General features: G+C 40.2%; 2 protein-coding genes across 7 annotated transcripts in view; one reads left to right on the forward strand and one right to left on the reverse strand.

Annotated features, from left to right (window-relative positions):
* Positions 1 to 12475, reverse strand: part of CTPS2 (CTP synthase 2) — a 65613-nt gene extending 53138 nt beyond the window's left edge. For 4 of the 5 annotated variants that reach the window (XR_014563104.1, XM_083734378.1, XM_083734376.1 and 1 more), the window contains exon 1: positions 12365 to 12469. Coding sequence is in view for 3 of the 5 variants with exons in the window: in XM_083734378.1 (XP_083590504.1) it covers positions 12365 to 12432 (68 nt within the window). In the remaining 2 variants the exon portion in view is untranslated. Of the gene's footprint in view, positions 1 to 12364 lie in introns of all 5 variants that reach the window. The other variant, XM_083734383.1, reaches the window with a different exon arrangement.
* On the forward strand, positions 379 to 11310 carry SYAP1 (synapse associated protein 1). Of its 2 annotated transcripts, XM_083734521.1 has the most exons (10): positions 402 to 776; positions 1843 to 1872; positions 2656 to 2774; positions 4753 to 4819; positions 5320 to 5393; positions 5690 to 5829; positions 6528 to 6670; positions 7752 to 7810; positions 8848 to 8992; positions 9894 to 11310. In XM_083734521.1, the coding sequence occupies exons 1-10, from the start codon at positions 566 to 568 to the stop codon at positions 10019 to 10021; spliced, it is 1116 nt and encodes a 371-aa protein (XP_083590647.1). In that variant the 5' UTR covers positions 402 to 565; the 3' UTR covers positions 10022 to 11310. The 2 variants fall into 2 exon arrangements, with proteins under 2 accessions (XP_083590646.1, XP_083590647.1); XM_083734520.1 differs by lacking the exon at positions 1843 to 1872 and having other exon boundaries at positions 379 to 776.
* Positions 12476 to 12496: the final 21 nt, after the last annotated feature.

Raw genomic sequence — 12496 nt, forward strand, 5'->3', positions numbered from 1 at the left:
ACACTTTTGTGGTCTTCAGTTCCCTTCATGAAAGCTTATGCCATCATAATGTTACAGCGCAATCCTCCGCATGTTTGTTTGAAAGTAAATTCCCCTGTGCTGTGCCCACGTTAAGCGCGGGCTAGCCTCATTCTTTCAGGTGCTACAGTCTGGTTCTTTGTAGGCTCGCCTAAAAATATTGCATTTAAGGCTGGGGAGGGGGTGGAACTTCCACTACAACAATGCTTAACATAGAAACAATCTTAACATTGTCGAAGGAAGGAGCTCTTTCGAACAAACGCACACGAGCGGGACCGACAATATAACTATACCCAGCCAAAGCCATTTGGAAGAGTGGAGCGGAAGCCTAGAGCGTCGGCGCCCGCCGTGACGCGTCGGGGTGACGTAACTCGGAAGTAGCCGAGCACCCTTTTCCGGAAACAAACAACGTTGCCTTGCTCTCAGGAAGGGGTGTCGTTCCCGTGAAGTCGTTGGAAACGGTTGAAGGAGTGGGGGGTGCGGGGCTTTGGCGCTGCATTAGTAGGCGACCTGCTCGAAGGGGGCGGCGTTTCGCCACTTAGCTAGGATGCTGCGCGGCCTGAGCGGCTGGTTCGGCATGAGCCGGGAAGGCGAGGAAGAGAAGCCGCCTCTCCTCGAAGGGGAAGCCGGAGCTGCTGCTGCTGCTGCCGAGGAGGGAGAAGAGGGGACTGGAGGGGACGCGGCAGTGCGGAGCCCGGAGCAGGTGGAGCTGCAGAGGGACTCGGACCCGCTTCTGAACCAGGCGAAGGGGCTGGGCAGTGAGTGTCTCCCTTGCTCCCCTTTAACGCGCTTTTCCCAAAGGCCTTCCTCGCGTCCCTTCAAGCCTGCCCAGCTCATATAACTAACCCCCACAGCCGCCCTATTAATGTAGCAAGCAACCTGCTCAGGTACCCTCTTCGCAGTTGCTTGGCGTTAACCCCCCCCCCCGGACGTGCACTAGCGCAGCGTGGAGCTTCGCAGGAGTGTGCTCACTAGGGATTACTGCCAACCTAAGTGCGGCTTTCAAAGCAGCAGCCTGTAGCCTGTTTTACTCCGTGGAAGTTGCTTCCGTTAGTATGGATTGTGGGTTGCAGCTAAGTAGTCCTATGTGCGAGTACTCCGGCAGTAAGTTTCACCCACTTCTGCCGGCCTTATTTCTGAGCAAGCTTCCTTTTGAAATTATTGCTTCTCCTTCAGTGAGCACCCCAACATCTCTTAAAGAGTTGCATCTTTTAAGCATGAGAAAAACGCACATCGCTCACCTCTTTCAGGGACACTAGAAAAGGTTCAAGAAATGCCATGCTGTGGCTATTTCTTTAAAACAGATATGTTCTGTTACAGTTCCATATATCTTAAAACATAAGTGACATTAACAAAAACAGTGGGATGTCAGCTTTGTGCCTAGTGTTTTCTGTGGTTTTGTGGGGTATGACTCTTCTTAAAAATAGGAACACTTCAAAATTATGGTCTCTGGATGTGTTATCAAAGGGAAATAACAGTACTGTATCTTTATGCAAGCCCTGTTGGTCCTTTCCAATTTGCAAAAATGATACCGCTTGAGTTATTAAAAGTAGTATGTGACTTCTCTGAGCATAACTAGATTTCTCTATCAACATTAACATTTTGAGCTTTACTAAATTGTCATTATTTGCTTTGAATTTAATAGAAACTACCACAATTGACTTTAAATTACAACTGAGGAATGGAGATTTTTCTTAATGTAACAACAAATTCAGCTAAAATAAGGCATTAGGTTATCAGTGATACAAATAAATGTTAGCTGTTTATGTCTGCAAAACAGATTGTCTTCATAATGGATTCCTTTTCTATTGCTGTGTACTTTAGAACAGCTTCAAATGCAGCATCTTGGAAAAGGTACTGTTACCTTAAATTTTTACATAATATACATTCCCACTGTACAAGATGCACAGTCCAGAATTCCTCACATCTGCCACTTACACAAATAGGTAGATGGAAATTAATGTGGCCTGTGCATCAATACCATGTGTTTTTCTAGGACAGGGTGGTCCAACTTTTCATATCAAGTGGGCCGCAGGACTGCTTTGGCACAGAACCCAAAGGCCACACACTACCTTATCACGTGGGGGGAGAGGCAAAAATCTGACACCCCCAAGTCCTTGTGCTGCATTCCCAAAGCTGGGTGAGGCCAGAGGTGGATTTAGGGCAGCATGGCCAGTTCAGCCGCCGTTGGCACTGAGCCTAGGGGGCACTGCAAGGTATTGCAACTATGATGTAGTGAACTGAGCAAAATTAAAATAAAAAAGACGGGGGTGCCAAATTTTGGCCTTGCATAGGGCACTGCTGAAATTTGAAAAACCAAAGTTCACCCCTGGCAAGGTACCAGGCTTTGGGAAGGAGAGGAGAGGGCTCTAGGACCCTGTCAGAGCCCTCACACTACCTTACCAAAGCCCATCCCTCACCTGGCTTTGGTAATGCAGCACAAGGCAAAGTGCGTATGGGGGTGTGAATTGTTGCTGAGGGCTACCAAAAATGCCTCAAGATCTGCACATTAGGCCACACTGTTCTAGGAATTGGAAGAACTGAATGACTGACTCTGTAGGGCTCTAGTAGGTGATTGTGCAGCATATCTTAAAGACTTTGTAATAAAGAAAAAATTAATTGTCTTATTTCCAAAAGGTTATCTCTTCAGTTTTGCCACTACTGCCACAAAAAAGATATCTGAGTCAGTTGCTGAAACAGCCCAAACTATAAAGAAGTCTGTAGAAGAAGGAAAAATAGAAAATATAATTGACAAGGTAACTTTTCTGTTGTAAATAATTTGTTAATAAATTTAGTATCTGCTCTTGCATGTTCTACTTATATTTAAGGCTACTGACATTATGGGTTTAGTGCCAATAAAGTGTTTTGATCAAGCACTGTACTCAAGGAAGAAAAACTGAAATGTAGGCCAGATCAGCAGCTAATAAAAACTTCATTGAGCTAATTTAGGAATATTTTAAACACAAGAATTAATCAGTACCACTCGTTTAAATTTTTATACTTAATAATGCAGTAAAATAATTCAGGCAAACCAAGCACACACAGGAAATATCCTGGAACAATTGTAAGCAGTTTACAAGAAATATATCAGTTATCAGTTTGTGTTGCAAAAAATATTATGTGTTAGGCCACTATTTGATATTTATACTGCCTTTTCACAGTTGTTTGTGTTTATCAAAGGTAGTATGTGGGACTGAAAGCAATCAGAAACTTGTTGACACTATAATGTACAGTCTGCAGGACCAAAGCTTGAAACACCAGTCTAGAATAAGAACCCTTGATGTGTTGTGGTTTTAAAACTACACACAGCGGTAGCAGTTAAGGTTCTCCATGATGTTTTATTAGAAATAAGTGTAGTCATTTCTAGCGAATATGACATGACAGACCCGGATCTGACTGATTGACTTGTTAAACCAAAATGTCAGTGAACCTTTTCCCAATGACACAGCTCCTTTTTAGCACAAACAATCAAACCAGAAGGCCTCTAATTAACTATAGCTTCTGATTTCATCCAAACTAGGAAGCTTTGGTTACCAGATTCCAAGAAACTCAGGATATTAAACTAGGTTTAAAATTAAACATATTAAGATATGTTTTAATATCCTGACCTGACCTATTCAAAATGTGGCAGCCATTGCTTCCTGCATGGATGAAATGGGAAACTGGTAGGTTTCCTCACACCAGGAAGGAACTGTGTAGATGAGCAAAAGGTGTCCCAGCTTATTAAACAGAGATATATGGCTTGAGTATTATATTTGAAAGCTATTGTTGACAATATGCAAATTTCTTTGTGTAAACAGTTTTAAGAGAAATAAAGATTAACAAAAGAGATCTGATAATGTTTCTCTTCTATGCAGTCAGTTAAACCTGCCCTCAAACTATTATTTGTTTCTGAAGCCTGTTACACATGAGCCTGCATACTGACTGCTGTAGGTGTCCCTATGCTAGCTCAGAAGATTGGAAGAAAAACTGCATTGGATCTTCTAGCAGTTTTCTCCGGATACAATAGAAAATTCCCAGTTGGTTCAATCACAGCTTACGCACACACACTGCACATTTTTTAAGGTTTTTTTTTATAAAAAAGTTTATGGGATACTATTGGTTATTCCTCTCCTCTCATGCCTATAACATAACAAATAATTATGCTGGTAGAAGAAAAGGGGCAGAGTCTGACAGATTAAGAAAGGAAGGTATGTGGAGGCATCTCAGTACTCAGCCTGAAGTTCTTTAGGTTGGTCCAGACCCACCTTTCATGAATGGAAGAACTCCTTTCATGAAAGCAAGAGATCAAGATCCAGTGGAGGTTCCTTCTGAAGAAAGATGGGTAGAGACTCTTTTGCCAATTCCCCCTACAGCCCTCTGTGCCATCTCCCTTGCTGTACCAGGACATACTCCAGTCCTTTGGACAAGATTTCCAGGTGGCAAATATATGAAAATAGCCTCCCCAACCTTCCTCCAGAAGAGGGCTGCATGGATGGAGTTACATCTGTGCATAGTCTGGATCTAAACCTTTGTATTGAAGGCAGTTACATTCAAATCACTATACAATGTGCAAGTATTTGGGTGTACTATTGGAATCTGATATATACATGTTACAGATAGGAATTTGGTTGACTTTGGGCAATACAAATAGATTCCAGTTTTACATGTAAATAGGTTGTTGGCAACAGTGAGAACCCAAGTAATCTGGCAAATTAATTGTTGTTCTATATATAACTTTGTTTTTTCTTATAGACAATTATAGGAGATTTTCAGAAGGAGCAGAAAAAATTTGTTCAACAGCAGCAAACAAAAAAATCAGGTAATGTATAACAGGTTAATCTTAACCAGGGCTGGGAAGACACAGGGCAATGGAATCCATGCTGCATCTAGCCAGGGTGTAAAGGTTTTGGGTTTTGTTGCAGGCCGGCACAGCACAGGTATTTAGATTGGGTCCTTCTTTTGGAAATGAACCAGCTTTGGATCTAGTGGGTCCATCACAGGTCCTGTCCTACCACTGCAGCGTCCTATTTTGGAGCCTTAACAGTGATTTCTTTCTGCCAGTGAGAACACTGGCAGTAGTAGCATGCATTCCCCTATGCTTTCAGATAGCACAGCAGAGATCTCTGTGGTAGCAGACCCATGCACACACACTGCCAGGGGACACCTGAAGCATCCTAATTCCCTCAGCTAAAATGAAATTTAGTTGGGAACACTTATCACACAGATCTTGGCAAGAGGCCTTTTTCAATCAAAAATACCTGTAGTTCACATGTCTTCTACTACTGAATGCAATATACATATGCTCCCCTTTCCTTACAGAAGCAGCTGTGCCTCCTTGGGTAGACAGCAATGAAGAAGAAACAATTCAGCAACAAATACTGGCATTATCAGCAGTAAGTAGTGTTGTGTTCTTTCTGTTTAAGGTTCTTCCTCCTCCTTTTTGCCTACCTAAAACAGGACTTTTGAGGCATCAATGTGTTGAATAATAAAACTGTTGATGGGATTTAGTGAGATCATGTTAATTGATGATATAAAGACTTCTTTTATTGAAAAATGTTTCCCCATGTATCTGGCAGAGCTGCTTATGCTATAAGTTACTTTTCAATGTAATTATTGACAAGTGCTCTTTGGAAACAGAAACATAACTTTTTCACCATTGACAGATAGATTTTTTTTTTTTTTTGCAAAGGACCGAAGAAACTTCCTACGTGACCCACCAGCTGGGGTTCAATTTAATTTTGACTTTGATCAGATGTATCCAGTGGCATTGGTAATGCTCCAAGAAGATGAACTTCTGAACAGAATGAGATTTGATCTTGTCCCAAAGCAGTGAGTGATCTCCCTATATTTTCATAAGCTGTTGAACAATTTTTTAAGTCTGAGTAAAAATAATAGCTTTGTGTAACTTGCAATATTTACTAATATTGTGTTTCCATTTGTACATTAAAATGTGACAATAAATAGTTCATGGTATTCTATTCTGAAATTTAAGTCACAGTCTAAACCTGAACATTAAATTATTTCTCAGTGGGGCTTTTGTTTGTTTGTTTTTTTGGAAACCTAACTTGCCAAATACTGTTATGCCTACCTCTGAGGAATTTTATTTTATCTTTGTCAGAGCTAGTAACAGTTTAGTGCAAGCTCATAGCACAACCTTATGCATAACTACTCCAAAGCAAGTTCCATTTAGTCCAATGGGAATTATTCCTGGCCAAATACATGTAGGTTTGTAGCCATCAGGTTGGATCCAGATATGCCCACCTGCAAACTCCAATCCAGCAGAGGCTTCCAGTGGAAAAGTAGGAAGAGTGATTTTTGTCAATTCCCCCTTTTTCCATGCCATCTCTCATACTGTTCTGGAAGGTCCTACGGCTCTTCCGAGCTGCTTTGCAGGGAAGAAACCGAAGCAGCTCTCCTGCTCCACTCATCCCTCCACTATGCATACAGTAAACTCCCACCTTGCATGCATGTTTCATGTTATATTTATATAGCGTAGTTATCAAAACCATATATTTTGTTGTCTCCAGTGTAAAAGAAGATGTGTTTTGGAGGAATTACTTTTACCGTGTCTCCCTGATTAAGCAGTCTGCACAGCTCACAGCACTGGCTGCACAACAGCAAGCCGTGAGGAAAGAACAGAATGGCAGCCAAGAGGACAGACAGCTAGCAGGTAGAGATTTGTTTCACTATGTTGGGTGGCGACTCCTTTCTCGCCTGCCTGACAAATGCACATTCCAGACTTTCTCCCTCCGTCACTTTTTAAACATTTCTTATGGTAGAAGTTTCATAAATTATTAGCCTTCAAAAATTTGAGAACAAGCAAAATAGTTCTGTTACAGTTCCACAGATATTCTTATTGAGGAAGAGAAATCTAAGATACATATTTCCACAATATAAGCACAAGTTCAGGACTATAGTTCAATTTCTTCACAATATTCAGTTATATTACTTTCTCTGTTAAGAATTAAAAATAGTTTCATGTAGAAAGTTTTGCTCTTCATGAAAGCTTGTGCTGCTGCCTTTTGGTGGGGATGAAGCCCTAGCCTTTTACCTCAGGAGCTGAACATGGGGGTGCGGATTATCATTGTTCCTTCCTTAGCTCTAAGGCTAGGGGGAAGATAGAGCGGTTTGGCCATTGCACTGAAACACAAGGAGTGCCTTGAAAGCACAAGGTCAAACTACCAAGGCTCCAAATTTGGAGCCTGAGGTGGAAGCAGAGTATTATCTCTAATCTCACATTATAGCACAGTATAAGGCCAGGGACAAGGAGATGGGTAGCTCCTGGCAACGACAAAATCCATTTCAGCTATCAAGGCCAGTCAAGAATTGTGGAATCAGACATGTGAATAAGCCATGCATATGCATATAAGCTGCAGCAAGCACAGAATTTGTATACACACACACACACTCTTTCTCTTTCACTCCACAAAAAAGAAAGCAAAGAGATTGCAAACTGTGACCAAAAACCTTCAAACTACATTTTGTTCAACCATAGTTAACAAACCAGAAAATCAAACTGGATAACATGGCTTGTACAAACCACAATTTTACCTATTCATAAAGGGAAGCTGCAGCTTGTTACCAATCAGAACCAGAAGCTTTAAATATCCTTGGTGTGAAAAGAGAGAGGAAGAGGAGGAAGTGTGTGAGTGTATTGTACTTGGCTTGTTATGTTTGAGTCACTGTTCACTCAGCCACAACGTGAGCTTTAAATGCTCTTCTAAATTCTATCCTTTCTGTCTTTTTCCTAGAAACTGTACGACCAAAGACACCACCCGTAGCGATCAAATCTCAGCTAAAGCCTCAAGAGGTAACATTCTCCATTTAAGATTAATATGTGTATTTACAGCATAACCGTTTTTTATACTTTAAGTTTTTTAGGTGCATGTTAGTTTGGCCAACTCCAAAATTGCTTCACAAAAAGCCCTTAAACAAATGTACTGGAGGAATCAAGAATTTGGCTGAAACAAGGTTTAAAATGGTGGCTGTTTGAGGACCTTCAGAATCCTGCGCGAAGGAGGTCACCCTTTTAATCAAGTGATTGCCTATGATTGGCAAGTTCTGGCTGAGCAGCTAAAGTGCAATTTTCCCTTCCCCAACCCTGTATCACAGCACTTCCTCTCTTTGGGAGACTTTGCACTTTACTATGGTTGATTCAAGTATTTTATTTATACCATTAATGCCAGATGTGGGATGGGATAGTGGAAAGGAATAGTGCAAGGGCATAGCTCTGTGCTGAACTTTCCAGCTGGAAAACAAAGGTACCTGTTTTTGTAATGTTAGCCAGCACCAGGTATGAGGAACCTTTGACCCTCCAGATGTTGCAGGACCTTCAAGCACACTGCCCAGGCTTGCACCCTGGGGAGGTCACTTCAGTGCTGCTAATGGTTTGACTTCATCCCCAGAGTCACACTCCATTGTCTCTTGAGACAGATGGATGCCAACAACCGCTCCCACTATTCCTGACAATGTCTGCTGGAACTGATGGAGTTGTAGCTTAGTATCATGTGGAGGGCCAGAGATTCTCCACATCTGACTTTCTGCTGCATTGCATATCTCCTAAGAAAGTAATACAGAAGGAAAATGAGGGCAAAATGACTTTGTCTATCCCTTCTACCTGCCACGGTGATTCTCATGAAGATAAGCTATTTTACAAATTCCTATTAGGCCTTTGTTCAGTGTAGAGATTCTGTGCACGTGACCTCATTGTTTTCCCTTTCACTATAGGAAAATGGTGCATAACATTAAGGAGAAATGCCCACGATATTAGTGTATATATACACTTTTGAATTCCTTCACCATCTCCTGTAACTAAGGATTTCCTTCCTTTCTCATCTCCAATTTAAGGAGGAAGAAGAAATTTCAACTAGCCCAGGTGTATCAGAATTTGTGAGTGACGCTTTTGATGCATGCAGCTTGAATCGGGAAGATTTGAGGAAAGAGATTGAACAACTTGTACTTGACAAGAGCAAGGAAACAACTATAGTAGAAGGTAAAAAAAACCCAATAACTTTTTGCATTCTGCTCCCTCTCATTATGGGTATATTAAATTTGTAAATATATTCCATATTTGAATCAAAAATAGCTTTAGAAATATCCCCTTACCCAAAGAGGATAGTCTATCTGAAATAGTAAGATTTGTGCCTTTATTTGCTTATTTATTTATTTAGTAAGTTTCTATACCACCCTTTACCCAAAGCTCACAGGGTGGTTTATAATAAGCAAAGCTAGAAATGTGTCCTGTTCTTAACACTGCTCATCTTCCCTGCATTCTGAAGTCTTGAATTATCTTAATTGTTAACAGCAGTATCCTTTATTTCCTGGACTGTGGCTGAAGCAGTATGTGCAGGAAACTGGTTTTGCAGATTTAGAGTACTTGGATGTCTAGGTTTATAGGAAGTGCATATCCCAAGGAAGAGAACAGTGTTGAAAAGGAAATCTAGATGTCACTAATTTGGGAACAGCTTTTTTATACAACTTACTTCCAAGTAAGGGTTTTATTTCTGTATGTGCTCAGCTCTGGCCCTTCCAGAGTATTCTTTCAATTGGCATGCCTTGCATGTGATTAGATAATCTTGGACACCAGCAATTCTCAAATGCATAGCATTTGGAAGACATTTTAGTCAAAAATATAGCAGTAATTTCTTGGTGTACAGGTTTGTTTTCTACACATTCATGCTTAAGAAAGCTTGGAAATGTGAATGGCAAAGAGAAGAGAGTGTAAATTGACAAAGTAGAGAAGTATTTAAACAATTGTGATTTCCCCTTACTTGCAGTTTGAACTGGTACAAAACATTTTGTTGTGTGGATAGACTAGTCCTTATTAGCAAAATTAGTACTAAAATAGTGCAATATTTATCCAGTCCTGTGACATGTATATGTTTTGTTTTTAGAAGAAACTGCAGACTGGGAAAAGGAACTACAACAAGAACTTCAGGAATATGAAGTAGTTGCAGAGTCAGAAAAACGAGATGATAACTGGGACAAAGAAATAGAGGAAATGCTACAAGGAGAAAATTAACCACTTTGCATAAATGTTTTTTGGAAACTGATGTGAACCCATTTTTATACTTGCTTCAGAGACTTTTCTAAGGCATAAAATTGCTCTTTGTGAAAGAAAGAAAGAAAGAAAGAAAGAAAGAAAGAAAGAAAGAAAGAAAGAAAGAACAGACTCCAGGTGATATGTAATCGGGTGTAAAAAACAGTTCTTTGAAAGTACTGTTAATCATCCAGTGGCATGTGAGGCAAGTTTTAAAAGTTAATGAAACGAAAGTTGCTGGAAAATGTTAACTGGATAACCAGAAGTGAATTTTAAAAATAATTTGTGAGCTGCTTTCTGTACTGGGGTAAAAATTGAAAACTTCCAATCATATTCCTACAAGTAATAGGAAGTCATGTTAATATTTTGATCCCTTTGGCTCATTTATAAATATAAGTTCATAATACATCTAGGTATTAGTCCCTTAATACCATATGTTCTCTTAGAAAGTGTTATCAGGCTTTGTCTATAGCTTTTTTTATCTTAGCAGAACCTTGGCACCTGGACATCAAAAGCGGTGAAGGTTTAGAGTGATGATATGGTGTGGCTAATCAAAAATTCAGTGATTCAATTATCCTCACTTTAGTCACTAGACAGATAAAACAATGACCGCTCAAGATATACATAAATGGCACATCAACTGGCTCAGGGTTCACTTACTTTATTGGGATTTTTTCACTCCAAGAATAATAGAGCGTTTTAGAAGAAAAACGGTTCAGTTCTTCTGTTTAGGATAAAAGTATCTCTTCATTTAATTGCTAAAATGTATAATATACAGTACTTTAGAGTGAAGCATTGGTTAAATAGTAGAACCAAAGTGTAGCAGGAAATTCAGGCTTGGCCTGTGGGTGTGGTTGAGTAGTGCTATACTCATAAGTGTTAAATGTTTATTAAGGTGTGGGAGGAACACTCTAGTGTGAATAATCAGAAGTCAAAATATGACTGCCATCCTAGACAGACAAGACAACACTACAGCTGGATAAAGGGGTCAGAACTGAATGGAAGGTAATATGTTATATTTAGCAGTGTTGCAGGAGACTACGCATCTAACTTTGGGTCAGTAATTGACTTCTATTGCCTTTGTTTAAAAGGTAAAGTACTAGGAACTTGATTTTTTGAGCAAACTGATGGAGAATAAACTGGTTACTAGTAACTGAAATGATGGTTGCTAAAGCATAATGTTAACTTTGCTTGATGTCCAGATGTAAAGAATTCACAAGACATCTTTTCTTACTAATTCCCAAATAAAGATTTCACAGAATCATAAATAAGCTGTTGTTTTCCTACAGGAAATAGCTTGGTTCTCTGTAATACATGAGCAAGTTATTTGGCTTTGTGTAAAGTATGCACTTCTGAAGATCCTTATGCTAATGTATATAGTGTAATACACTACTACTATACTAAAAGGCTAATACAAAATGGAAACATTATATAAAATGAAGTAGATACTGTGCATTAGAAGAGAATTTATCTGTTGTCAATTTATCTGTTGACAATCGGTGTTGTCAATTTTAAAAATAGACACCCTATTTTTTTTGAAAATGTAACAAATGTTAAAAGTCCAAAAATATTTATTAAGAGATGTTTCTATGCAGATTGAGTTTTCTGTTACACACTGCCAGATTAGATTAATTACGTTTTTCCTTTAAAGGGCACACTGGTTGCAAAACTAAGCTTGGGATGGGGGTGGGGGCTTTTCCTTTAGCAGGTATAGCCAAGCTGAGTCTTAACTTGTCTTGTAGGATGTCTTATAGGTTGTATTATTCTTCTCCTTTACCGAAACAACTACTAGGGGTGTGATTTACACACAGGAATACATACAAGGATTTGACATCCCTGTATGCCTGCTTTCAATAAACCTTGTTTATTTTAGATGTATAAACAGTATCCTGGACTGAAGCTAGTGTTCACTTACTACACTGTGGTTAAATTAGATGGGCACTAGGGGTGTATCCAAAATTACTCTTACCTGGAGTAGATCCACTGAAAATAATGGACACGACTCCCTTGGGTCCATTAATTTCCGGGATCTATTCTAACTTAGTTGCATGCTGTTCTAAAAGTGTGGAAGTGAAACCGTGATCTTAAAAATAAGTCTCCAGGCCTCCTCTTTGCTGATGCTACTCCTTTAATGCGAAGTACATTTCTTCCTGGATAAAGCAGGGCTAATCAGGCTGTTTCACGGTACTGTGTTCACACTGAATTGTCCCACCCCTTGAGAGACCAGAGTTTCACTCGCCAGCATTCCACGTTTAGCAGCTTCAGGAAACGTCGGAATGTCTGTCCAGGATTACAAAACAACTCCTGAAAATGAAGTGGACTCACCCCAGCCTGGAGTGGGGCGCTTTGCTGAGAAAGCGCCTCAGGAGCGGAAGGCATCCTGCAGCGGACATGTGCGCACCCCGCCGCTACCAGCGAGAGAAGGAAGCGCGCCTTGGACTACAACTCCCGCGAAGC

This window comes from Podarcis gaigeae (genome assembly GCF_964106915.1).
Source record: "Podarcis gaigeae genome assembly, chromosome: 4".
Classification (NCBI taxonomy): Eukaryota; Metazoa; Chordata; class Lepidosauria; order Squamata; family Lacertidae; genus Podarcis; species Podarcis gaigeae.